Source organism: Artibeus jamaicensis, unplaced genomic scaffold (assembly GCF_021234435.1).
Source record: "Artibeus jamaicensis isolate MK-2021 breed Jamaican fruit bat unplaced genomic scaffold, CSHL_Jam_final scaffold_537, whole genome shotgun sequence".
Classification (NCBI taxonomy): Eukaryota; Metazoa; Chordata; class Mammalia; order Chiroptera; family Phyllostomidae; genus Artibeus; species Artibeus jamaicensis.
This window is the reverse complement of record NW_026522047.1, coordinates 16,895,046-16,921,301: the sequence shown is the minus strand read 5'-3', so window position 1 is coordinate 16,921,301 and position 26,256 is coordinate 16,895,046. Positions and strand designations below refer to the sequence as shown.

At 47.1% G+C, this 26,256-nt stretch overlaps 2 protein-coding genes and 1 long non-coding RNA gene across 7 annotated transcripts in view; 1 reads left to right on the top strand and 2 right to left on the bottom strand.

Moving 5' to 3' along the window:
* Nucleotides 1-730: 730 nt before the first annotated feature.
* CUNH4orf51 (chromosome unknown C4orf51 homolog) lies at nucleotides 731-18,032 on the bottom strand. 2 transcript variants are annotated; one of them, XR_008390285.1, is made up of 8 exons: nucleotides 17,588-18,032; nucleotides 17,052-17,323; nucleotides 13,398-13,474; nucleotides 5,346-5,404; nucleotides 4,426-4,483; nucleotides 3,933-4,006; nucleotides 1,090-1,652; nucleotides 731-787 (listed from the first exon to the last, which is right to left on the bottom strand). XR_008390285.1 is itself a non-coding variant. In XM_053658420.1 (7 exons), the coding sequence occupies exons 2-7, from the start codon at nucleotides 17,282-17,284 to the stop codon at nucleotides 1,563-1,565; spliced, it is 591 nt and encodes a 196-aa protein (XP_053514395.1). In that variant the 5' UTR covers nucleotides 17,285-17,323; nucleotides 17,588-18,032; the 3' UTR covers nucleotides 1,050-1,562. The 2 variants fall into 2 exon arrangements, 1 of the variants encoding a protein (XP_053514395.1); XM_053658420.1 differs by lacking the exon at nucleotides 731-787 and having other exon boundaries at nucleotides 1,050-1,652.
* Nucleotides 18,008-26,256, top strand: part of LOC119061725 (uncharacterized) — an 11,172-nt gene continuing 2,923 nt past the window's right edge. Inside the window, exons 1-3 of one of the 2 annotated variants that reach the window (XR_008390286.1) lie at nucleotides 18,008-18,144; nucleotides 20,319-20,459; nucleotides 24,335-24,710. This is a non-coding gene — a long non-coding RNA (uncharacterized LOC119061725). Of the gene's footprint in view, nucleotides 18,145-20,318; nucleotides 20,460-24,334; nucleotides 24,711-26,256 lie in introns of those variants that run through there. The other variant, XR_005084838.2, reaches the window with a different exon arrangement.
* The window catches only part of MMAA (metabolism of cobalamin associated A), a 20,832-nt gene continuing 19,762 nt past the window's right edge, over nucleotides 25,187-26,256 (bottom strand). For all 3 annotated transcript variants that reach the window (XM_037162367.2, XM_037162368.2, XM_053658419.1), the window contains exon 7: nucleotides 25,187-26,175. In XM_037162367.2, the coding sequence (XP_037018262.2) occupies nucleotides 25,867-26,175 (309 nt within the window). In that variant the 3' untranslated portion in view covers nucleotides 25,187-25,866. The remainder of the gene's footprint in view (nucleotides 26,176-26,256) is intronic.

Below are 26,256 nucleotides of genomic sequence, written 5' to 3'. Positions count from 1 at the left end.
GACAGGAACGGCGAAGGTGCAGACGCGGCTGCGATGAATTTCTGTGGCCAGGTTATTTTGTAAAACCATCCGCAACGCCGTTAACGTAGATTTTTAGAATTAAAACAGAATGCTAATTCTGTTTTCTGCCTTCCATCCATTCAGTTAAAAAAGACCGAGTGAATGAATAACAACCACGGACATAGAGAACTGACTTTCTTGGGGTGGCGAAGCGTATTAATCACAGTGCAAGGCCAGGACCATGAGGGACTAGACGCCGCTGGATCAGGCCCGAGACTCTGACCGCGGCTGGCCGGGCCACAGATCCCGGAGGTTCCCGAGTCGCTCTGGGGCTGCGTTTTCAATGCACGGTTTGGAGAGCTTAATGGAAACCAGCCGAAGGGACCCCGGGAACGAGACCAGATGGCTGGTCAGGAATGTATTGTGCCTAACCTGGGCTCAAGAGCAAGAGTCAAACACTATCAGCTCTCCCCTCCCCACTTTGGGGGCTGGGTAGGGGTGGGGTTGATGGTGAGGCTTTTAATTACCTTTATAATTCAACAAAAATCATAAAGAGGAGGACGGTCTTGGTAAAGGGGAGCAAGTGGAGTCCTGGAGCCCGAGACCGCGGGCTAGCGGGGCTGGGGAGGAAGAAGGGGCAGGAGGCAGCCACTTTCATGATCACACGTGGTTCTGCCTCCCCTCCTGAGCAGCAGCTGCTGGGGCCCTGCGCTTCCCTGGACGGTGGCAGGGTCCTTCCCTTCCTGCGCGTAGGGTCTCCAGGCCTTGGCCCTCGCTCCTGCGCACACTGTGCAAGGGCGGGGGCGGATCGTGGGGGTGGGGCGGACACGGGGAGAAGAGTCTTCGTGTGAGGAGGAGGGAGTGGAGGCAGGTCTTGGATTGGGGTGGGGAGGATCGTGGAGGGAGGAGATGGGAGAGGAAGACCCAGGAGGGGGGTGGAGCCGTGGACGGGGCGGGCCGTGGCTGGGCTTCAGGGACGGTGGAGAGGGCGGCCTCCAGAGACAGCCTGGGCGGGAAAGGGCTTGACTCACTCTCCCAGACCCCAAACTCCTGCTTCCGCCGGGACTCGATGGCCCCAGCCCGCCCTACCGGCCAGTGTGCTTCTCGGCAGTGGCGCCTCTCTCCTCTCTTGGTGGACAACTTGGCGGCAGAAGGCGGCCGCGCTTCGGTTTCCCTGCCCTGGATACCAGTGCGCTTTTCTCGCGGCCCTGAACTCCTCCTGGGCTCCCAGATTGAAGAACGGGCTTTTTGACGCTGGAGCCCGCAGCCGTCGGGCCCCCAACACCGTTTCTGTGGTTCTTGCAGAAAAGCGGAGTGCCACGTATTTGTTTTAAAGGAAAATTTAATAATGATGGTAACGGTATGTCCCCTCTTTTGTCCCCTCTTCCAATTAAGAAGGGAGAAAAAATGAGGGAGGAAGGCATCTGAAGCCTAGGGAAGGGTCCAAGAAAGCCACCAGCCAAGGTCCACGTGCTCCAAGGCCCTCTCATACCTCCAAGCCGATGATTAGGCGGACCGCGGACCTGCAGCTTCGCGGCTTTGTTACCGACTCAGCTAAGTGCCTATAATGGTCCTCCCAGACTGTAAACGTAGTATTGATCAGCATCTGAGTCTTCAGACGAGCCAGCCTTGCTTGCAGAGGGCACAGGAGGCTGGAGGAAAATGACCTGTTGGTCAGCACTTGGCCAAACGCAAAGGTTGCTGTCTGCGCGGAATCGGGAATGCAACTGCCAGACCTCATTCGTGAGCGTTTGGTGACTGATTTTTCTTCCAGCACTTTCTACCTTCCTAGTTCATCTATCCTGCCTCTGCCCCAAAGGCCAGATCAAGAAGAGGAAGAGAGAAAAGGAGGCAAGAAGCCCTGGAATCACTAACCAAACTGCCCAGGGTTCCTCTACTGTCCTTTACTCATCCTCCAGCAACAAGGATGTCCCCCACCGCTCCCTCCTACTCCTTTAGTCTGCACCCTGCTATGTGTGATGGTTTCTCTGCTGTCACTCTTACTCAGACCATGAGCTCCTTGAAGACCCGGGCCCAGAACCATAAACATGTAGAAGCTGCCTGCTGAAGGCATTAGACACCGCGCAAATAGTTGTTAAAGGGAGAATATGCTTAATGATGGTTGAAAGTTCCACTCAATCCCTGCTTGTTGCTGATGCAAAATTTGTACATTATACATCTCAGTGCATGTTTTCCTCCCCCAAAACATAGTGTCTGTTTAAAAAAAAATAAGATTCTGCCTTATCTAGTAAACAAAAAGTCGTGATTTATTTTTTTGGTCACAACTGTAGGCCCAGTGTTCCCCAGACAGGTGCCTCAGATGAATATTGGGGTGTCTGTGATGTGCAGGTGTGTACTTTCAGTTCGTTGGTGCACCATAAAAACCAGAGCAGGTGCCACGCCACCAGTTTGTCAGGAATCGTTGACTGAGAAGACGCTGCTGTGGCAGAGAGGATTCACTTCAGGGGAGGGGGTCAGGGGAGCACCTCAAAGAGAAAGGCAACTGTTCCCCAGAACAGCTGCGGGCTCTGGCAAGGGAATTGCTTGGCCCCAGTACAACTCCATGCAGCAAGACAGATTTACTTAATTTAACAAGAGTTAATGATTCTCCCAAGCAGCTCCCAGGAGGCCAGCTCACAGTAAATATACTTTCAGGAAATCGCCTTCCCTTCCTAGAAGCATATACCGACCCTACTGTGAAGGGTGGTCCCTGGCTGCCCATCACTGAAATTTTCCGTGGGCTGCCCAGCTTCAAATGCCCCCAAGTAACTCCCTCCACGGGCTGCCAGCTCGCTGCCTTCCTGGGCTTGAAATGCTTCCTAGGAAACGTACCAGGCCCTACAGCAGAAAAATCAAGAAAAATGTACCATTTCTGGAAGGTCAGCATTAACTAGACCTGGGAACCAAGGTGGGCTGTCCACCCCCTGTCCCATTAGCTCAGTTTATCAGAGTAGCTAGTCAGGGCCCATGGATTTGCATTTTCCACAGTGTATCTTTATATAACGGGTGGTTTCTTGTGATAATGCTAGGTGGTCCTTGAGTGACATTTTTTTTATTTTAATGGTCAGGTTTTCTTTTTTCTAATACACATAACTAGCTTACCAAACCCAGGGTATTGCAAATACAGGGTTGAGCAAAAGTAGGTTTTACAGTGGTGAGTATGTGAAACACAGAGTTTCTTTCTTGTATTATTTATTCATGATTGTATTATTTTCCATACAGACAGCTGTAAACCTAGTTCTGCCCCACCTTGTCTAATTACTTAGGATAGGACTGAGCTGCTGTTGTGTTAGGCCAATTTAGAGCAATCTTAACAAACAGAGGCAACAGGACAGCAGAAAAGAGTGTAATGTTTGCACTGAATGAGGTGAAGTGAGGAGGGCACTTGTGGAAATCAGTTACTATTCTTTCCGCTGGTTCTCTAGGAGTCACTGCCAGAACTCCGAGGCATAAAAAGAATCCCATTTTAACACGCTGTTAAAAATTGCTGGGTTTTGAAGAAGTCCTATCAGGCAAGACAGAACCCTGGAAGGCCATGTCAGAGGCAGCAGGGACAGATGTGGGGAGCCAGCATGGGTCCCCAGAAGGGGGGACGGTCTGAGAACTTAATGCCTTTTTCACGAGAAGTAGATCCAGCAAACACACATATTGCTGGTGAAAATTTGGACAGTACAAGAGGAAAACCCGACCCCCTCTGTGGCGTGTTTCTGAAACAGCCGGGCAGCTCTGGACAAGACGCGTCCACAGGGCTCAAAGGAGGACTGCGTCTCAGACGGGCTGCAGGCCTGCGGGTCACTCGACTGTGAACTAGGGGTTCCCCTCATGCCAACTCCAAACGCGCACACACCAGCACCCTCTCTGCCACGCCGACGGGCACACCACCCACACCACCCAGGGCCTCCACTGCTGGCGACCAGTGCAAAGGTTCTTACACGCCTCGGGAAGGCTGTCCTCTGCCGACTGGGCTTCATCGGGTTCTCATAGGCTGGCTTCTTCGTTCTCCCATCTGGGGTGAAAAGACAGCCAGCCAGTGTGTAAGCGCTCGTGGTGAGCAGAATGGACAACAGTCTGAACAGAGGCCAGGTACCGCCTCTCCTAGCCCAGTTTCAACAGGAGTTCCAAACCCTCAGCATCACAGCCTCCGCCTCGGCCACCACTGCCACCTTCTCAAGCATTGGCTCTTTTTCAGAGCTGCTGCCGGCAAACTGTAGGATTTCTACCCCCTTTTAATAAAGCTCTGCATGCTACCACCCCTACTGTTGGGACAGGGACAATGAAGTCACAAGGTGGGGGACAGGAGGAAGGAGGCAGACATACAAAAGACCTTAAATGGCCCCCGACTGGGAAAGGGATGAAAATGGCAGATGAAGATCATAATTAAAGGCAGGACATGGGTATAAAGTGACACTTTGGGGTAGGACTTACGGGATCTTCCATGATTTGGAGGCACTGGAGAAAAATCACCCCACAGAATTTGGTGTGCCTGTGAAGAAGAAAAATAAAAATAAATAGCAACCGCTCCCACGATAGAAATTTAACCACATTGCTTTTCCAGCATTGTTCTCCCCACTCGAATGGCACTTGGATGCTGCCACCAAAAGCCACTGTAGTAACTGATACTAATGGTAAAATGGAAAGACAAAACCGGGGAAGTAATTTATAAAATGGGATGGGCAAAAGAGTACAATCCTAGTACGCAAGCAGCTCATCCAAATCAATAAGAAAAGCAAAACACCCTAAAAGGAAAGTGGGCGAAATGCATCCCATCAGCGCGTATTATTCATGTATTTCCTACTGTGAGTTTATCTGTAACCCCAAGTCAATATTCCTGGCATGTCTGAGGTCTTTCAAGGGCACCCACAGAGTGGTGAACAATCAGTCACCTGACATTCACCCTCTCAGTCAAGGTCGGACAAGGGGACACTTTCCCCTCTTGTTTCAACTCTCATGCTGTAAACAAGTGTCCTTCCCATGACCTGTTTAGTGCCCACTTTCTGCATTTTTCTGCTCTGTTAGGGATTTCACTGTTTAAAGTGCACCCCCCCCACCAGGGTCCCTGAGCGCTGGCCACTGTTTCTCAATGCGAGAAGACTGTGCTCAGTCTTCCCAAGAAAATAAGCGTGTTAGATCACCTTTGTTCAGGCGTGAATCAATAATATATCTTAAATAAGGTGTCTTTAGGCAGACACACCCAGTATACAAATTGACGTGTTGATCGGTTAATGAAAACACCGGGAACGGAGGTTCACGGAGGTTCACGGAGGCTCACTGGAGCTGGAGCCGCACTCCCCCTCGGGCGGTCAGGGAGGCTCTACAAGTAAACGACGGAGAGACGGGGAGCTCACCACTCTGTGCCTGACATCCAGCGACTTGTTACCGGAACTGGTTAGATGGGGGGTCAGTCCTGCGTGCAAACGGAGAGGAAAAGGCGGGCTCAAGACAGCGCTAGAACGCGGTCTCTTACCTTCCCAATAGGCTGCATCGGTGCAATGTACTCCCACCACCTGCTTCCCTTGAGAATCTGACCAGCAGAAAAGTAGGAGTCGGTCGGGTGAGACGAAACTGTGACCGAGCGCTCATTCAGAGTAAACATTCTGGAGCTTTGTTTTTTTTCTTGGTTTTTTCTTTGGAGAGGGGTGTAAAACATTTTTTTGTATGGTACACGTTTCAATTTTATTTTACAATAGAAAAATGGTACTGAGAACAGCTGAGGAGACATTGAAATTGTGAGACTATAATACAAAAAGTTATCAGAACGATTCCATTTTCCATGCGCTTTGCCCTTCTGAGATTTTCCTCAAGTAAAAGCCTCTGATTGGGTCTCATTCCCCAGTGAGAGGCTGGGAAAGCCACTGGTTTGTAAGGTTTTTTTTCTCCCCCCTTAGGTGGAACAGCACAGCCAGAGTGGGCTAGATAGAGGTGGGTAGTTCCTTTTCCCACGAGGAAGGCTGAGGTGGGTGGAGCTGGGTATTTCCCTTCTCTGGGTCAGTTACGCTGCGATAATACCCTGGCAGGTGAAGTTCTGGTTGACAGGTTTCTCCCGAGGGCTGACCTTGTGAAGAACACAGTGTCTGGAATATTTCAAAACAGTCCCTTTCCCCTCCTTCTTCCTGAAACACAAAGGAGATTTTTCTCTGATATCTACTCTGGAATCCAGGTAGAGTTCCTGGAGGTAAATCCTACAACAGTGTGGGCCTCCCCTCTGCCTGGGTCCCCCAGCGTCTTTAGCTCCCAGGCCTGTCCACGGGGCGTCTCCAGCAGTTTGTCAGTCACAGTTCAGAGAGCACCACGCCGGCACTGGTAGCCGTGGTGGTTTCCTCGGCCGAGTCTCCGCTCCATTGGGCTGTGATTCCCTGTGTTCCCACGCCTGACTCTCCAATTTTGGGGACAGTGGTTGGCCCTATACGTGCCCCTCTCTTGAGGACTCAAGAAAAGCTGTTGATTTTTCAGTCTGTGCAGCTTTGTACCTGCTGTTAGGAGGCAGTGGTGATGACTCTCAAGATCCTTATGTGCAGGACCAGAAGTTGGGGCCGAAAGTTTTCTGCCTGGAACATTCTTCAATGATACACAGCTTGTACTTGTATTAGAATCAGAGGGAGCCAAGACCTAGCCGATTTGTTTTCTCAAGGTCTAAAGCAGCTCTGGGTGTATATTTTAACAATTTCGTTGAGGCAGATAACATTTTAAGTGTACGGTAAATTTATCAAGCTACACAACCATCACTGTAATACTGTAAACTAGTACTCCAGCATGTTCATTAGCCTAGTGAGACCCCTCGGCCCACTTACAGCTACTCCCCTCTACTCTCTTCAGCCCCAGAAAATGACTCACCCACTCTCTCTGTAGATCTACCTCTACTGGACATTTCACATAAATGAAATTACACATTATGTGGTCCCTCCTATCTGGCCTCTTTTATTTACCATGTTTTGGAGGCCCATGCACAATGTAGCTCTTTTGGTAACTTGTTCCTTTTTATTGATGAGTGGTATTCCATTGTATGGGTAGACCATGTTTTGTTATCTGCTCACCAAGTGATGGACAGAAGGGTTATTTCCACTTCGGCCCACTGTGGATAATGCCGCAGTGAACATCCTGATGAGCGTTTGCGTAGACACGTGTATTCATTTTTCTTAGACAAATACCTAGGTGTGGAATGTGGGATCCTGTGGCAAGCGTATGCCTCACTTTTAAAGAGAATGTCAGTGTGTTTCCCGGAATGGCTGTCCTATTTCGCAGTCCCAACCAGCAGTGAACGAAGGCCCCAGTCCGTCCGTGTCCCCACCAGCATCTGCTGCTGCCGGCGTGGTGATAACAGCCCTTCTTACAGACGTGAGGTGGCGTCTCACTGGGGTTGCAGTTTGCACTTCCCCAATGACCGATCACGTTGAGTTCTCTCAAAATTGTAATTTGACGAAAGTGAATAAAAACTGATCAAAGGAAAAGGGGGTCTTCTTGGCATGATATGATGGGTGCTGGTCATTAGCATTTGTCAAATACGCTTTTTAGAACAAGGCATAGCTTAAGTTTAAGTCAAATAAACAGGTCAACAATTACTGAGTTAAATTCAGACAGACCCACGTTGTTGCACCTATTGTAAAAGTAGGTGGATAAGTTTATCTCGCACAATTGGCTCTGATTATCCTGTTGGCCATGAATGCCAAGCCCTTCAAAGCTCTGTTAGGCCTTTATTAGTCCCACAGGCCTGCCAGAGGCTTTAACTAGTTATTTGTCACCCTTCCATTCAAGAATTATGTGAGATAATCATCAATTAATATGTAAAATGCTACTATAATATTAAAATTTTGCAGAAACTAATATTGAGGCATTTGGTATGTTACGGAGGGGAAAGAGAATTTTTGCACGAGGGATTTACACGCTCATGTCCATCTTCTGGCCACACGGTCATTTTTCTAACTGAGCTGGAAAAAATGTTTCTCGTGTTGTTTAATCTGTTTCTGGGGAGGAAGGAAAACCAGCAAGATCGCACGTGTTGACGTGTGCTGAGCTAATGACTTTTTCCCTTGTGAGTTCACAGTTGACAACACAGAGCCCACAATGCAACTTGACCTTGGCAGTTTCAGCTGATCTTCTAATTAAGGACATTTAATGTTATCCTAGTTTGGGTACCCACCTCCCTGCTTCCACTTCCTAGTCCTGAAACTGCAAACGGACTGGGTGGTTTTGAAGATAACAGTCTCAGTAACTGCCATCGCGGTCCACCTTCACGTAGTAGGCCCTTAAATGCCATGCCCACCTGGTGGAATGAATGCCACAGATATTTGGTTTCTAAATTATCGAGAAAGCAAGTGCAGGGTGGTGAGCTTCGGCCCTTCCAGAATCAGAGAAGCTCGTGTTTGGAAGTGTCCTCCCGGGCCTTCTGATCGTTTAGCCCACTTCCTGAGTGTCTGTCACAGTGTGCTTCTCGCTGTGTTTCAGATTCAGTTTCCTTTTCATAGATGGGGGAGAATGGGGCCTCCTACCTGCCTGTGTCTGAGTCCCTGGAACACAAAACATAAGGTTGGAAAGGGCAGACAAACCATCCTGAACAGACAGTGAGAACCGCAGTCTTCCACTGTATGCACACAGAGAAGAGGATTCAGATCAGATTGGCTGCACTTGCCCTGGAGCCCACGGACAGCAGAGGGGCCCGAGAGGCATGCGTTGCTGCCTTGCACGAGTGTCTTCAGGGATGGTTTCTGAAGATAAGGGCCTGGGGCTTTCACCATGTTTTTTAGAACGGCCTCAAAACAGGGGGCGTCTTAAAGACCAGCTAACCCCTGGGACAGAGGCTAAAGAAACCTTTCCCAACAGGCTTTTAAGAACCAGGCATTTAATGATCTGTATAGTAGGTTTTTAAAAAGTAATTCTATCTATATTGAGCTTCTTAAGGGTGGTAATAGCATTATTGTTCTGTAAGAGAACATTCTCACTCCTAGGAGGCACACGCCAAAGGAGTTAAGGACGTGCCGTTATGGTGTCTGCAACTCACCCTCAGTGGTTCAGCCAAGAAGCCCATACCAGCATCAACAGAGAGACTAAGAGCGTTAAGAAACGTGGCAAAATGCTCCCAAACAAAGAATCCCGGTGAGAGCGGGCGAATACTGAGTGTCCTAGTCCTCTGGCTTCTGCGGGGATTAAAACGTTTTTTTAAATTGTGAATGAAAGAACAGGGCATCTGTTCACCTGCCTTCACTTCACAATTACAGGTTAAGGAGGAGCGCTCCAATCACCTCCTAGAGATGGCCAACGCGCGGCCAAGAAAAGATGAGGAAAACCAGCCTCAGCGTGGCAGTCAGATTCCAGCCAAGGGCAGGCCGGTGGGAAACAGCGCTTCGCCTCCTTTTCATCGCCTCCCCGCCTCGCCCCAACCCGCCCTGCAAGCAGCCCCGTGGTTTGTTCATACAAGCCCACTGTAGTCACCATCGTGCCTACCACAGTGCTACCTGTGAAGTTCATGGGCAGAAGTCAAGGCAGCCACCTCCTAGTGGTTGTTACGCTTGGACAGTCAAGTGCACACGGAAACAGATGGCATCTTGTGACCTTCTTAATCACAGGCTTGGCTGCCAGGGTTCCCTTGTGCCCAGTCTCTGCAGGGAGTTTGGAAACTGTTGCCCTAGACTGAAATAGTTTCTGGCGAAGACATTTAACCATTTGTTAGACTATTTCCTAATTCAAAACAGAGACCACGAAACTGAGTTCCCAACAACTGACCAGGGACGTGAGTATTCCTGAGTCGGAGGCAGGCCTTTCTGGAATTCTCCAGAGTGTGCTGGCAGTCATCCAGCGTGTCTGTCATTATTAATGGGGTGGGGACCTCAGTCACAGCTAACTGCTTATGACACTTTCTGCATTTACTGGTAGCTGGTGTGAGCTTTTTTCCTGCAGTTTAAAAGAGATGTGTGCACTTCCCACAGCAAGGCACACAAATTAGCCAGAAAACACACCAAAGCCAGCATTCACAGGTCCCTCTGATGTGACAGCCCACACCAGGAGTGAGCGTGGGAACCCTGCAGTGAGCGCAGCTCGTTCTAAGTCACCTTGTTCCTGTGACCATCAAATTCCACAGTGACAGTCGGAGGGGGGGAGGGGGAGGGGGAGGAGGAAGTTGGAGGGGAGAGAAGGAGAGGGAGTAGGAGGTGGAAGAAGATGAAGGTCACAACTCAGTGGAGTCAGGAAAATTGTATTCTGGCAAAGAGAGTGTATATGCAAAGGTCCTGGGGCAGGAAATGGCTTACCACTTTCAAGTTATTAAAAGAAACTACTGTAACTGGAACAGAGTAAGAAAAGCTGAGCAAAGGCACACAATGGGGCTGAGGGAGAGGCAGGGTCACATTCATGAAAGAGTTCAAGGCCTTGGTGAGGAATTAGGATTTTGTTGCCAGTGAACCAGGAAACACAAGTGACATCAGCTAACTCATTCATGCTTTGAGATTTCCCTGTGTGAAGACATAATCTGTAGGGTAGTTTGGCAAGTTCGTTTTGCTTTTAGAAATCTTTTGAGGTTGGGAGGATGTTTCACAGAGAAATGAAAGTGGAAATAAAGGAAGAGAAGAAAAAGGATGTTAGAAATGGATACTAACACTCTTGAAGCAACATGACAAAGCATACAGATGCTGCCCTCCCGGAATATTAGAATACTAGAAGAGTTCTTGTCACTATTCTCCTGGACGTGCCACCCTTGTGGAAGGGTGTATAGCACAGAGGCAGATCTAGGTAGCTGCTGCAGACATTCGGAATTTGTCACCTGTGGTTAAGGACTTTCCCCAGGAGATCTTACATTTGTGGTCACCTCTGGGCATTGACTTGGTCACACTACATAGAGCCTCTTCCCTAGTACATACTGCAGCTGCTGGAATAGCAAGAATGAAAGAGGCCAGTGTAGCCTTTTGCAAAGGTACCCTGGGCTCGTCTTAGAGGGGTGCAGGTGTGGCCACAGGTACAGCATCAAGAACCAGAGAAGGGACAGGGGTGGCCAGTGAGTGCTGCCCCAGCTCAGCCACAGTCTGCACTTCACCCAGCTCTTGCTTCTGCTGGAGGGAAGCTTTCAAAGTGAACAGAACTTGCTAGAATCTACTTAGCAGAGTGTATGTGAACAGTTGAAGTGTTTATCAATTTCTCTTTGCTGTACTACAGCTCTATGACACTTGGTTTTTCTTTTTATCAGGTATTGCTTTGTACAGGGCCATAGGAGGGGAGAGCCGATCCAAATTAAACAACTGGAGAGAAAGTGATAGTCATGCAAAAGGAAAACCACCCTCGATAGGCAGAACAAATACAGCTGAGCTCTTTGAAAGGCAGTTGCGAGAAGGAATGAGAACAGTTTTGCTTTGATGAACGGGAATCACACTCAGCCTGGTCCATCTGATTTGTACACCTATGTGGATGCATCGCTGCAAAGAAAGAGTCAGCAGACCACGATCTTCCTGCCAGTGGTGAGCAAACGAACACAGGTGGCTTGCATTGGCGACTGGATCCCTGGCCTCAGGTTTTAGTGCCCTTCATTAGGGGCTTCTAACATGACGAAGTTCACGATCCAAACACTCGGTGTGAAAATTGAAAAGCAGCACAGAAGGAGTTATCATTTGGCCAAATGGCATCGTTCTGCCTTGATGTGCGGTCACTTCTTAATGAAGCGAGTACAGTTCAGCCCTCACTTAACTCTGTGCGGATAGGTTCTGTGACTTTAGGGGACATGGCAGAAAACAAAACCAATTTTGCTGAAGGCTGACTCACATAAACAAGAGTAAGTCCCTACAGCAGCTCATGGACATTATAAGGAAAGGACATGGACCAAAATCATCTTATCTGAGGACCTGCTGCTGCAATCAGTTAAATGACAATGACCATTTGAGGAGAGTGAGGGAAGTGATCGGGTGAAATCTATTAAGAAGTCATCGTTATGGATACACACACTTATGTCATTTCCTCTTTCCACTGCCTCCCCCTGAAAACAGGACAGGACGGGAAGTCAAAGTCACACTGGTCATACAGTGGTCAGTTACTGCTTTTGCTGCTCACGTTACCACCCGGAAATAATCCCGCCCATCTGACCCCGGGCTGCTCCTGGCCGCCCAGGCCGGAGGGGATCAGCGGGCTCATCAGAATCCTGAAGGGCACAGAGAGAACATGAGTGTGATGGGGGTGCGCTTTGTGCTCCTCGGATCAGATGCCCTGTCACCTCGGCTCACTCTGAGCGACGTGAGGAGGCTGTTCACCTGCCTGTGCCCCGGCTCAGCCTCATCTCCCAATGGCGCAGTGTGTTTCCATTTTACATTCATTACTGCAAAGCGGAGAATATAAGACTTTCTCGATTTTAACAACTGCACGAACGGTTAGCTGCCCTGTGCTTTTGCCCCAGCCACCAGCGGACTGCATAAAACCCACCTCAAACAAACCACTCCTGGGAAAGCCAGCAGACCAGTGATCGTCCAAGGCAGCTGTTAAAAACCTTTATCTCCATCACTGAGGAAAACCCCGTAGGGTTGCGGGATAGCTCTGTTCATCTGCCAACACACACCTTAAACCTCTCAGTACTACAGCAAAAAGCATTACTAGAAGATTTCATAAAGTGCTAACAATTCTAACGTGAGATGACATTAGTCTTATTAGACCTTCAAAGAGTTAACCCCGAGAGATGGACATATATATAGGAGGAAAGCCTGTTGCTTCGTCCTCGGAATCGGAGTGTGTGGCGGGGTGCTTAGCGGTTTCTTCCCCAGGGCGGGGTGGGAGGGGAGTTGGTGCTAGGAAGCAGCTGCCCAGTGAGGAGCCCATTTCTGAACTCTCTGGTGTCTGGGTGGATGCCACCTGGTGACCGCTTCTCCCTTTGGAACGTGAGCCTAAGATGGGTGTTGTTTGTTCCTGCCAGATAGAGACCAAGGACTCTGGGGTCCCAGAAGATGGTGGAACCCCAAGATGAAGAGAGTCTGTGCCCTTAAATCTCCGTGTGGAAAGTCTCCTCGCAAATCCCCCACCCTGGCCTTGAAAGGAAGAAAAAATATCTTTTGTTGAGTTAAGCCACTGGAATTTGGAGGTTTACCTGTTATAGCAGCCTCACCCTAATCTCACTAAAACAGGGAGGAAGTGGTTATAGGTGAGCAAGTGTCATTTACTAGCTGGTGGCTTATAGCTTTGTTTCCCTTCTTAGTTCTTTGATGTGCCCAGTGAAGCTCAGGGGACTCGACCAGAGCTCGAGGCTCCGGCGGAGTTACATTTGGGAAAAACTGGAGGAGAAAATTTTGCCCTAAAATAACAGTCACCCTTAGGGGTGATGGATACAGAGTAGAATATGTGGGAACATGGAAACCATATGACTTAAATCAAGAACCCAGAAGTTACAACGAAAGCAAAGTTGTACAGAGGGCGATGCTCGGAGCCCATGGTGCTGCACTCACCTCTAAGACCTGCCGTGTCTTGGGGACCAGCCCTGCAGAGTGTGGGGGTGCAGGCGGAGCCGTTTGGCGATGATATCCTGAAGAAAGCGAATGGAAAAACGAGTTATAAGTTTACGGGCTTATAAATCACAGCCTATGAACTTAGAGAGATTTTCATTCATCTGTACATTTAATTTCTTAAATGTTTGCTTCCTCTTTCCCTTTCCACACTCTCAACCATAATCCCACAGCCTATTACATCAACCCAAGTTGGACTCACTGTCTTTAGCGATGTCTTTGTTCCCTGATTTGTCATAAAAGGCTAACATGTTCAACTTTTGTGCATGAAAACTCAAGCATTAAGTTCATAATTGTTTTAAGAGGATTTATGAGTCTTTTCTCTAGGGAGTTGTTTTGAATGGAATAGAAAGTTGCTATGAATGGAAGAGAAAATATTGCAGTAATCACATGGGGTTCCCAGTACAACTTAGAACGTCACAGCAGTGGAATGACTTGGGGACCCCCAGAGGTGTGTCTGTCCTCCAGAACACAGCGTACCTCAGTTGCCCTGAATCCAGATATGACTGACTCTCTCTTTAAGCAAGCCAGGGCCTTGTGGGGAATGTGGGTATTTTGCATGAGATGGAGACTGGAGCACATCACACGGGTGGCCCCCGACTTGGGGCCTCGGGCTGGGGAAGGAGGGGTGTCCCAGCTCCGGGACCTGCAGCAGAGGGTGCAAGGTAGGGGTTTTCTTGTTCCACCTTTCACACTTAGCTCTTTAATTCACCTGGAAGTAATCTACCTGGAACTGAAAATATTCCAGTGACATTTGGTGTCAGGTGGCCAGACTGCAGGAAGAGATTTTCAACCTCTTACCCAGTGGCAGTTCTCATTGTTTTCTAGAATCACGTGGAACGTTGTTAAGCAGATTCATTGGTGCCTCCTGGTCTGAGTTTCCAAGGGGAGTGGCTTGAGAATTGTGGTCGTCAACAAAGCAGATCACTCTCAAGGCCAAGCACCTGCAGGAACCGTCCTCAAGAACCATCCAAGGGATGAGAGTCGTCGAGTTCCAGTGCCACAGACCCTGCTGTTCTCATCGAAGCTTTGCAGTTTTCCTTGGAAACACTCCTCAGATGGTTGCACACCTTTGGTTAAGTTCTAGAATTGTTTTAAAAAGTTGATTTTGACTGTTTTTTCCTAGAGTTTTTTCTGCTTTTATGGAGGAGTGAAGATTATATATATATCTCCTCCCCCTTTTCTGAAAGTCCCATCCTTCACAAATTATTATTACAAAATATATATAACATAAAATGGGCCATTTCACACATGTAACTACACACTTTAGTGGCATGAGGCTCATTCACATGTTGTCCAACCATCACCACTCTTCATTTAGCCTAAAAGACCTCACACAAAAGATGCTCTTAAAACATATTTGATTAATAGTGAATAAATGGATAGTTTTATAAATAAAGCATGGAGGCTTAAAAGCCTATCCTTGTGCCATACTTCTGTCTGAGGAACTGCAAAACGCGACTCTCCGCTTACTCGAACCTTGGCGGACAGTCGGAATGGGCACGGACATTCCCTGGAGGCTGCAGCACCGCACTCACCTCCGCTCTCCCAAGGCAGGAGGAGCGCCCTCTTTCTGCAGTTTATGGTCCTACAGATTTGCTGTCAAATCTGACTCAGAACCCAGTGACCAACTCTCTTCTGTCTTGCACAATATGGGTGTTCAAAGCAGGCGGTGAATAAAGAGTATTATGTTTTGGGCATGTTAATATTTTCCTGACTTGACAGATTTTAGGTGATCAGTCAGCTCACACTCCATTCAGCAATCCCCCCTTGGACCATTTTGATTTTATAGCAGTGTAAAAATTCCTCTTTATAGCCTTTCAGAATTTTAATCAAAGAGCTTTTGCTCCTAACTTAAGACATTTGTCCTTGGTACTAAAATTAACCAAGGGCGGGGGGGTCAATGGTGATAGAAGGAGATTTGACGTGGGATAGTCAACACACAATAAAAGATAGATGATGTACTATACAATGGATACCTGAAACCTATATAATTTTATTAACCGTCATGTCAATAAATCCAATAAAGAATAAGTTTAAAAAGGACAAAAAGAAATAAATAATGAAATTCGCCAAGAAAAAAGATGAAAAACAAAAGCAAACTTAGAGGATAACCAGTGCTTTCGAAACGAGCTAAATCTGCCCTCCTCCTTCATTGATAACCCCCACTGCTTCTTAGCCTGGAACAGAATGAGCCGCGGTTGTGCAAAGGATGCACTTACATTTCCGAGGTTCCAAAAAATAAAGATAAAGATAAACCTCACCGGCTTGTGCCTTTTTGTGCTTGGCAGTGTCACGGGGTGCCTTGGTGAGGCTGATTCACACCATGATCACTCAGTAGAAAATTAGTTCAAGGTTCTGTACGTGTTCACCAGATATGGTATTTCCGCATTTTTCTACTTTTTTACCTACTTTTTCCTATTCTGATGAGTGCACATGTTTGGAGGCCAGCTTGCAAACTTTTCAGAGAGGACGCCAGATGTAGTTGAAGGTTCCCCTATCTGGCCAAGCGATGCCTCGAAATTCACAAAACTGCAGAAGGAACTTTCCAAATGAACTGACGAGTCAACATACTTGAGCTCTTTTAAAGACGCAGAGACTGCAGTTTGTTGGAATAAATCAGACAAGGCATCCAACCGAGTACTTTGGAGACATCTTAGCTTTAAGCATGGTTTTGATCATTTGGAAAGCCTGGAAGGCAATATAACTAATATTTATTAGGATATTATTCGAGTTAGCCCTCACATCTGAAGTTGGAGCCTCTAATCCGACTGATTTTCACATCGATTTTCAGAATTTGGACAAGATAGTTGACAATGAACATAAAGGACGACATATTTCATCAGGAGTCCTCGTATTTCTCTACATCTCCACTGATGTTTTCTGCAGTTCTCTGACAGTGCTGCAGATGAACCGCTTCTTTCCCCTGCACCCCCTCCCAGCTCCGCAGACAGGGTTCCCACGGCCTCCGCAGCTCAGAGGAAACCTGCATCCCGAGATCTTTCCCAGGGCACCCTTCCCATCCCGCCCCGAACCCTGATAGCATCGCCCTCCTTCGTGCTGATTCCTTATTTCTGTGGTTTCAGTTACCACATTAAACTGATTTCGTGTGTGTGTGGTGGGGGGGTTAACAAAGGGCTGGACTCAGAGTAAACATTCAGAAACTGCCTGTCAGGCCCTAACACCGCCTTCACCGATAGCCACTCCCAGGCGAAGCACAGAGGGTGGGGTTTTCGGCAGAACTTCCTTGTGCTCTGGGGGCATTTTTTTTAACAGCTAAAAGTGGAAAAACTAGACAAGAAATAAAGTAAAAGGCTCAGGAGAGCCTTCACTGAGCAGAGAACAAAATATCCACAGTTTAATCAAATACCTATAGTTTTATGTTTTCACAGGTACAAAGTTATAATTTTACAAGCACTTGAGAGACGACCAACCATTTAAGCTGATAACTGACATTTAGCTCGCTGACATTTATGATGGGAAAATACACAGAGTGAAGTTGAGGAAGTCCCTCTGGGTTTACAATACCCTCTCTCTATTAGCATTCTTGTCTATTTATAGCAACATGTCCAGGTGCAAATGACAAAGTGATCTTACTGGGGACACTCAGGCCAGTGTTGTGCTGCTTCTGAAGCAAATCGGCTGCCTGCGGGTTCCTCCAGTGCTTTTCTCCGGTAACTGCCCGTGTACGTCGTTGGAGAAGAGGCTGACCATCTTGTTTCACTCTGCCAAGATGCTCCGGCCTTGCGTCTGATCAGCTCGAACTCCTGAGAAGTCAGGGGGCTGAAGGGCAGGGGGATCTCTGGAGTCAAGTAGAAGAAGTGCGACATGGCTGTGGACGGCCGGCTCCGGGTCACTTTGCAAGCCCTCTGCACAACGAAGAATGAATTTCCTTTTAGTAGCAAGAAACTAATCGCCTGGGCTCATCAAAAGTTGCCAAGCAACAGATCACAAAATTCCACACATACTACCGCCCTCCTGCCCCCCAGTTTTAACCAGTAATTTTATAAGTTATATAACTTCCCGGCCTTTGTTCTAAGCAATATAGTGCTACAAATTAAGGCAGAAAAGCAGATGGCAATCGCTTTTATAAATGAAATCACGAGTCCTAATGATGGCTGGTTGAAGAATACCGAACATTTGTTCCCTTCAGAGACTGGCCTCCAAGGGTCTTCACAAACACGAACCCTTCACATGTTGATGGTGACATCAACAATAGCAGGTGTCCTATGTCACAGAGCAATGGTGCTTAAGCTGGCTGCCCAGGGTGTCAGCCCAGGTTCCACCCACCCCTGAAGATTCCGATCTAATTGGCCTGGAGTAGGGTTTTTCAAAAAGTTCACTTTTTCAAAAGTTCACTCCCACAGCATTCTAAAGAGCAGCCAGGGTCAAGAAGTAAGGTCATTGAAATGCCACTGTGAACCTTGTTTAGGTGGAGAAGTCATGGCATTCCATCTCCTACTCACATGACTTCCTGCATCCTTCACTAATGATTAAATCTAGTTAATACGTTTGCCTGCCTTTCTCTCCGTTCACAAACAATCCACTGGCAAACAGAAAGAGATCTTTCAACATTCTTCCTTCCTTTAATCAACCCTTGGAGTGTAGTTCGCAACCCTTGTGCTTAGGCACATGCCCTGTGGAATTCTTTATAAACACCGATGCCATGCCTCCCCTGATCAGCCACTCGGTGAGTAGATCTCCCAGCAGCATTAAAACAAAGGAAAAAGAAAGAATCTCCATAGGGGATTGGACCAGCACCTATAGGACACATTAAACATGCAGAGGTCTGAGCCCTACCTTCACAAACTCCACAGACTGTAGTCTGAAGAAAAGCCCAGAAATCAATCTGTTCATATTGTCAGATGATTCTGAGGCTACTGACCTCTGAATACTAGGAATACCTGCTCCAGGAGCTGAAGCTAAACAGTCTTTAACGCAAGGCTGACACACCATAAGGTATGTCTCTCTGAGACTCACATTATTTGCGAATAACTGTTAACATTTAAAATCAGGAGTTTCTTTCCTTAGAACTTTGAAATGTGGACCACAACACCGTTGCCCTGGAAGGACCAGGCAGATGTTTGCAGACCCAGCTGCTTTTTCTCGTGGAGTTGAAGGCAGAGATTTCTTCGGAGATCTCTTGGAGAAATCTAGATGTGATGAGAAGATGAAGATAAACATAATAAGTCCTGGCTGGTGTGGCTCAGTGGATTAAGCGTCAGCCTGCGAACCAAAGGGTTGCTGGTTCAATTCCCAGTCGGCACATGCCTGGGTTGCAGGCCAGGTGCCCAGTAGGGGGAGAGTGAGAGGCACCCACATATTGATGTTTCTCCCCCTTCCCCCCCTTACCCTCTCTGTAAAGGTAAATAAATATTTTAAAATATAAAAAAATGAAATAGGAGAATAAAAACCAGGCTGCACAAGTCACTTTGGCCCCTCCAGTGGTGCCAGTGGCTGCTTATTGCCTAAACTTTTAGCAATTCAGCCAAAGAAGTGTTTTTAAAGAACTCTCTGCCAGCAACATATATATTGTTTCAAGATGGGAAAATAAATAGAACACATTTGAGAGGTTATTTGTAGAAAATATTTTAAAACTTTCTTATTTCAATATATTGTGAGGTCGTCTATAAAACATGTAATAAAATAAACTTTTTCTGAGTTATGACATAAGTGTATTTAACCATAACTTACCATATTTCTGGTCCTTTACATTAGTTTCGTTTCTATTCCCTAAATCAATTATGATATCATTTTAACAATTATAGCCTCGAGAATCAATAGTAGTAAAACTTAAAAGCTTAAGTGAAAATGTCTAATAGTGGTTTACATGTAATCAGATCTTTGTCCATCAATTTATTCGATATTGAACAAGTCTGTTACAATAAGTCAACTTCAAATTAGAGAATAAATAGAACAGACTAATTAAATTTATTATCATACGTATTTAATCTACAAAGTCCTAAAAGCCTCTGCACTCACTTTGTCCTCATTTTATCAAGAGTCTCACTCGTCTGGGACACTGGTACTCAGTGCTGATTTGTATGATCTGATTTTCAGGCTGAGTATGCACTAAAAACTTCCCTTGTACCTGAATTATGGCAAATTACGTTGCTCAGTCCCTGCTGTGTTAAATGTGGAAACAACCTTGTCAAGGAACTCCGGCTTGTGAGTGCAATTCAGGGAAAAGAGAAGCTTCCTGAGTGAGTGACCTTATACCCAATGAAACCAGCAGGTGGCGTACCTATCACCTGACTGGGAGGAGGGGGCTGGCCTTGACCAGACTTTTGTCTAAACACAAGCTGATTATTCTAATAAGGCATTAATAGATATTAAGACTTTCGGGGTTAAGCCCAGACAAGTTGGGATAAACATGCTTCTTTGCTATAGGACTTAGAGCCTTTAACATTTCAAACTGCACTGTGAATCTTTCAAAGGGATGTAGATGGTGTAGCATTTCCTAAACTTATTTGGCCACCAGCTCCCTTGGTAGTGTGAGGAAGATCTAGGGGCACTGCTGTTCTGCAGAACAGCCCAGGAGATGAACAGGCTGGGGTCTCTACCATGAGGACAATGGCTGCTCGGTGGTCCCTGAAATTTACTAGACCTTCTCTAGACATCCAGCTCCAACTATGGGTACAGCTAGGAAGAAGGGGGACCAAGCAATAGTTCTTGTTTGTTTGTTTGTTTGTTTGTTTTTAACTGAGATGCAACATGAAACAGTGCAGTACACAAGTATACTTTAAATGTGTGCACTTCCAAGTAACTACTACCCAGATGTACCCCTCTGGTCCCTTCCCAGTCAAACAGCACATACACACGCGCACCCAGAGGTAACTGCTATTTCCGTTTCTGTCATCCCAGACTCGATGGGTCAGACTGCATTCTGTGAATGCAGAGACCATTCCGAGATCAAACCGAGGAGGGAAACGACTTATGGAAAGGCCAGAAGCAGAATTCCCTTGAACAAAAATACCCAGTATGAAGCTGAAGCTTCCATCTCGGGTAAGAATCTGTCCCCTCCCATAAGGTGCCAAATTCTGCTATTTGGGTAAGTGTGGCCAACAGTGAGATGAGCATACACAATGTGTTGTAGTTAATAACTGTTGGAATCTGTCAGTTAGCATAATATTAATGCTCAGCCCTTGATCTTGGAACGATTTCCTCATGTGTACCAACTGTGTAACTTGGAAATCTTTATGCCTTATCAAAAATTGTGTGGCACATGGTCTCAAGGACATAGGACACAAGGAACCAGCTGCAACAGGACTAGGTAGAAATAAAGAGGGTGGAAGTGCACAGGAGCAGGAAAAGGAAATTGACAAAGTTACTGAGGAGGGGCCTGAAGGGAAGGATTTTTTTTTTCTTTTTGAAATTTCTTTTTTGGTTATTTTTACTATCTGAAAACTAAAATTGATTTCAAACAGTGTATGCACTATGATCCCAATTTTGTTAAATAAGAAACATATGTGTATATGTATTTATAAGAAAAGGTCCAGCAGGCTATACATCAAAATATTAATACTTATTACATGTTACATATTGTTTTTATATTATTCTTATATTTTACGTTTATTTTCTAAACATTTTACAATGAATATATGTAACTCATAATCAGAGCCGCTATGTTATTTTATAAAAAGTAAGACAAATGGGATGCATACACCTAGAACCTATTCCCCAGATCTTGCAAAGACTCCCTTTTGGGTTTACAATCATTTTTCTCTTCTATTTCTCTAATAAACAAAAAAACAAACACAAAACCCTCTAGGGAAAAGCCATTGGAATCAATTCAACAACTGCGATGCTTCGTAGATTTTCTCTTTCTCAAGCTCAGGGTCTGGTTATCAGAGGTCAGGAGAAAACAAGTCACGCAGCTCTTTCAAAAGCGGGTGTGTGTTGGTGGGGACTAAGGACGGGGAAATGGAAATAGGAAAACATCAGGTTTACAGTGGACCCCCATGTGGGAAACCTGAGACAATGGCTGCTGCTTTCCGAGGAAGCCCTGTCCATTCACAGGTACCTGCAAGGGAGTAACCCACAGTGTGTCACACACACAAACAAGAAGACTCTCAATAACTGAAACTAAAGAATGAGTCCCGACGATGGGCAAGGCTTTCTGAACGTCACCGTGGCACCTCCTGGGATCAAGAGCAGATGGGGGAGCCGACTTCTGCCCTCCCGGGGGGAGTGGAGGGGAAGCAGCCCCCCCCGAGCCAAGCAGCCCCTCCTCCCTGTACTGTGAAACTTGGCCATCATGGCACAACTCTGCTGCACAACAGTCCAAGTGTCACACAGAACACATGACTGGGACAGTCAAAAGTCCCTGGGAAAGAACTTGCTAAAAGGTACTTCCAAGTTCTATTCTTGCTTAAGTGCCCTGAGTCTTTACAGACAATCACGTAAAAATAATAGTAACAAGTGGTGACATAGATGCAAATACTTTTATGTCCTAGATACTCAGCAAGCCCTTTACACCCATTAATTTATTTGACCCTCACAACAATGCCATCAGGAAGGTACTGTTATTGTCCCTGTTTTGCAGACGGGGAAACTGATCCCCAGAAAGTTTGATCAATGTCACACTGCCAGGGCGTGACAGAACGGCAGCTGGAACTCCGACAGGGTGACTGCAGTCTGGCCTCTAGACTGTTTCAACCTACGTCTTTAACCCGCTTTCCTCTCTCATCTGTCATCTCCACCTACCTCTGCCGATGCCCTTGTTCCTAAGCAAGGATGTGCACGGCCTTCTGTCATGCACACCGGTCAACATTCTGAAGCGTCTGCAGTCAGGTTTAAATACCACCCATCAAATGTCATCCACTAAACACTGACATGCAAGACCCTCGCAAGCCCCGAAAGTCTCCAGGCTAAGAAGAGAGGTTCTATAATGGTCACCCCTATGCATATCTCCTAACTGGGATCGAAACATTCTTTGTAAGGAGGACCTCATCAGGTGACAGCTTCTAAATGCTTGAAGATAAACAATAGGTAGATGAACTCCTCAGAGCTTTAAACAGCTGAATCCTACCTGCAAGGTCATGGTGGGGGGAGGAGACAGGCACAAAATAAAGCCGATAAATCAGTCAGTTCATGCATGTGTGCTGGTGAACAAAGACCAGAAGATAAGTCTGTTTAGGACTGAAGAGACAGTCCCTTCCTTCACTCCCCATTCAACAAGGGAGTTACTTTCTAAAGCTGTTGGCTCCGTGAAACACAAATCCAAGTTTCACTTTTCTGTTACTAAGGTCTGTCCGCAAGTTCAGGGGTGCTCAGGAGGGATGTGCACAAGACCTGGGAACAGAGGACCCTACGACAGCCTAGGCTGATACTCCGCCCACCTCCTTCAGATCAGCGTAACACGCACAGGTATTTACGTACCTGTTTCTGGGGTTCTGTTGAGGGACGCTTTCAGCTTAGAGAGACACGACAGTACTTTGTCCTACAGAAACGTGGGTGTCCCAACAAATGCAATTGAGGGGACTCTGGAGAACTAGATTAACTCAAAATATTCCAGCTCTTTGACTTGCCATTCTTTGTTAGAGATTTTTCAATATGTGGCTTTGTCTCTGTGGCTATGTATAAGCTTTGCTCAGAATTTGTTCATTCGTCCATTCATTCCATAAATATTTATTGTGCGTCTATTCTGGGTCACTGAACACCATTTATTATTCTGTGCCACATTGGTCTACCCCAACAAATACAATGACACATCTGCTGCATTTTTCCTGCCACCGTCCTTTAAATAGGGGACTGTGCAGAGAAGATCACCAGAACACAGATCTAGTGGGTACACGTTCTAAATGTTAGAAAGTACATATACCATATGCAGTGAAGTAACTTTTGTGCTGAGGTACAAATCCCTACCACATTTTTTCAGCACATGATTAAGGTTAAATTATTTTGAGCTAAAAATTCCTACTGCAGATACCACATGAAAGGGCTCGATGCCAGAGAAGCTTAATAGACATGGTAAGGTGGAATAAACCAGAGTGAGCGTTCTAAGAGCAGGACATGTTCTGTGTACTCGACCCCTCCCCCCACTCTCTGGTGGGTATCAGACGTCACCTTAGCAAGGCAGAGAAGCCTGGACTGGCCATGCATTTCACCGCGGCTCTTCTGCTGCTGACAGCTAATGGCCTTAGAATGACTCTGTAATTTCCTGAGTCCCTCTTACAGAAACCCAACCCCCCAGACTTGTAAGTTCAGGTCCTTTGGGAGAGTTTGTCAAAGCCCAGTACTGAGTGGTGGAATAGCAGCAGAACGAAGGGTGCAGCACTTTGTCAAAATAGACATGAGGACTCTCCTGTGTTCCTTTTCTTTAATGGGTTTCGAGGGTCCCAAGGGAAGGCAGAATTGGGAGGACACGGACTATATTCTTAGCTGGGTGGGGAGGCGTGATACAATCTTGGTAGGAGTTCCTTCTTTGAGTTAGGCTCAGACGGGGGGTTGACAGCAGCCCTGGAGCTGCTGTGACAAGGCACCACACGCTGGGTGGTTTAGCACAATGGAAATGAACCGCCTCGCCTTCTGGAGTCCAGGTGTCTGCTCTGCAATCCAGGTGTCAGCGGGGCCGCGCCCTCTGGAGCACGTGGGAGGACCCTTCCCCGCCTCTTTCTTCAGTCCACTCGTTTGCCAGCGGTCTTTGGCGTCCTTTGGCACCAAGCTGCTTCACTCCAGTCTGTCTGCATCTCCACAGTGGTCCCCCTGTGTCTTTGCCTTCCCGTGACCATCTTCTGATGACATCAGTCATGGCAGATCAGGGCCCACCCAACTCCAACACGACCTCCTCTCAGCTAATCACGTCAGCAATGACCTTGTTGCCAAGTAGGAGCACATTCTCAGAGACTGAGGACTAGGACTTCACCGTCTCCTTCCAGGTGGACCTGACTCAAACCACAGCAACGGAGCTGATGTTCTGCAGTTCACCGTGTACGATGGTCTGTGTCCTCTGTGGTTCCAAGAGCCCCAAGTGACTGGAGCTAATGGGAAGAAGTTTCTGGAACCGGCAACATCACTATTTTTATCAGGAGGTAGTGTGATTTCTTAAGTTCTTATCCTAAGATGTAGTTTGTGTGGCAAATCTCTAGTAAACAATGACATTTCTAGAATTAAACAGCCTGATAACTTAAGGAAGAACAGGAACAATTTAAAAGATAGTCAACAGGCAATGCATTTTCTTAAGAGCTGGTTCTAACCCACATAATAGAGAGGTCACTGAGTAAGGAGCCAGGGGAGGTGGGTCTGAGTTCCGGCCACGCTGGCTGCTTCGGCAAGTCACCTGAGCACACCGAAACTCGTGCTCTCCCCCCGAGAGTTTGTTCTGTGGCGGGAGCGCACACACTGCCTTCCCCACCCATGACCCCGAGGAAACAGGGCCGTACACACTGGTGCTGCCGACGAGGAAGCAACCGATTCACACTTTCTCCAGGGCCCGCAGCACGGGTTGAGGTGGGCAACTGGTTCCGGGCAACTCACCCAGGTTTCCCTCAGCGACCTCCAGTGCCTCCGAAAGTTGAACAGGCCGATCATATTTCTGTCAGGAATTCAAAGTCAGGCACCCAGAAATTATGAAGTGTTAAAATGGGAACTAGAGCTGCAAAATAGTGAGACGAAATTGGAGCCGGAAAGGCCATGATGACTATATGAACCTCACTTGCATGTTTTGGTAGTATGTTACCAATAATTAGGTTAATAATTAACCTTTTCCATGAAGCTCACATCCTTCAGGGTAACATATCGATAACATGTATTTATTTATATCCCATGTCTGTGTGTAATATTTCTAACAACATGTTGTAATTTCTCATCTAATCATTCCAACATCCCTATACAGCAGCTTTCCTTACCCTGACTTGACAGATAAGCAAACTTTGAAGCGGTGCTCACGTCACCACACCTCCCAACTGTCCTGTAACTCATGTACATGGATGGCTGTTTCAGAAATTCCTGGGACAGTCAACCATGGGTTTTAGCTCTGAGAAGCCCACCATGTATCCTTCTGGCCTCCGGCAAGACTTCCAAAATGCAGTGATTCTTGCTTCCATGCGCCCTCAAATTTCCTGAGAACACAGAATCGAGGAAGGTGTTTTAAGGTGCACAAACTTTCACCGTCCTCGGCTTACTTGGCTCCTGACTGCTGAGAACGCTCCTACAGGCCACTGCGCCAGGGCAGAGGGCAGAGGGCAGAGGGCAGAGGGAAACAGGAAAACATGGGACTCAGTAACAGGCCACAGGTACCCTGCAAGTACTGCCCAGCCGCCTGACCTCTGCCTTCCCCAGCTAATACTCTTCCAGTTTGCAGGCACAGTTCCCAAATACAGAGGCTGAGGGCACCAGGAAAGCATTACTGAAAATATAAGCACACAAGTGACTTTCAATGTGAAAACACTTTATGAAACGATATGGAAAATTATTGTGTGGGATACATCTCATTAGTCCGTGTTTGAAAAGCTTTCAGCAGCAAGTCCGCTGCCAGGCCCGGGGGCAGAGCCCCACTGAGGACCTTCCTCTCCAGCAGAGGAATCTGCTCCCGGACCGCGGGGTGGGCCCTGAAGTGCTCCAACACGCTCTCCTGGATGAGGTTCCACATCCAGACCTTCTGCTGCTGCTGTCGCCGGGCGGTCAGCTCCCCGCTGCCAAGCATCAGGTCCCGGAATTCTCTCATCTTGTCCCACATTTCAGCAATCCCCTCTCCACTTCTGGCAGAAATACGAACCACCTATTGAAAAGGGGAAACCAGCGCTGTGCTACTTACAATGGCAGAACACACTTTCATGGGCACTTTGATATCTGCCAATTA

Excerpts from the sequence above, each read along its gene's own strand:
- CUNH4orf51 (XM_053658420.1), bottom strand. The coding sequence starts at position 17,284 with ATGTCGCACTTCTTCTACTTGACTCCAGAGATCCCCCTGCCCTTCAGC. Across the intron at positions 5,405-13,397 it reads AGACACGGCAGGTCTTAGAG|GACTGACCCCCCATCTAACC; the intron begins GTGAGTGCAGCA and ends GTTTGCACGCAG. Across the intron at positions 1,653-3,932 it reads GGACAGCCTTCCCGAGGCGT|CCTCCTGTGCCCTCTGCAAG; the intron begins GTAAGAACCTTT and ends ATTTTCCTCCAG.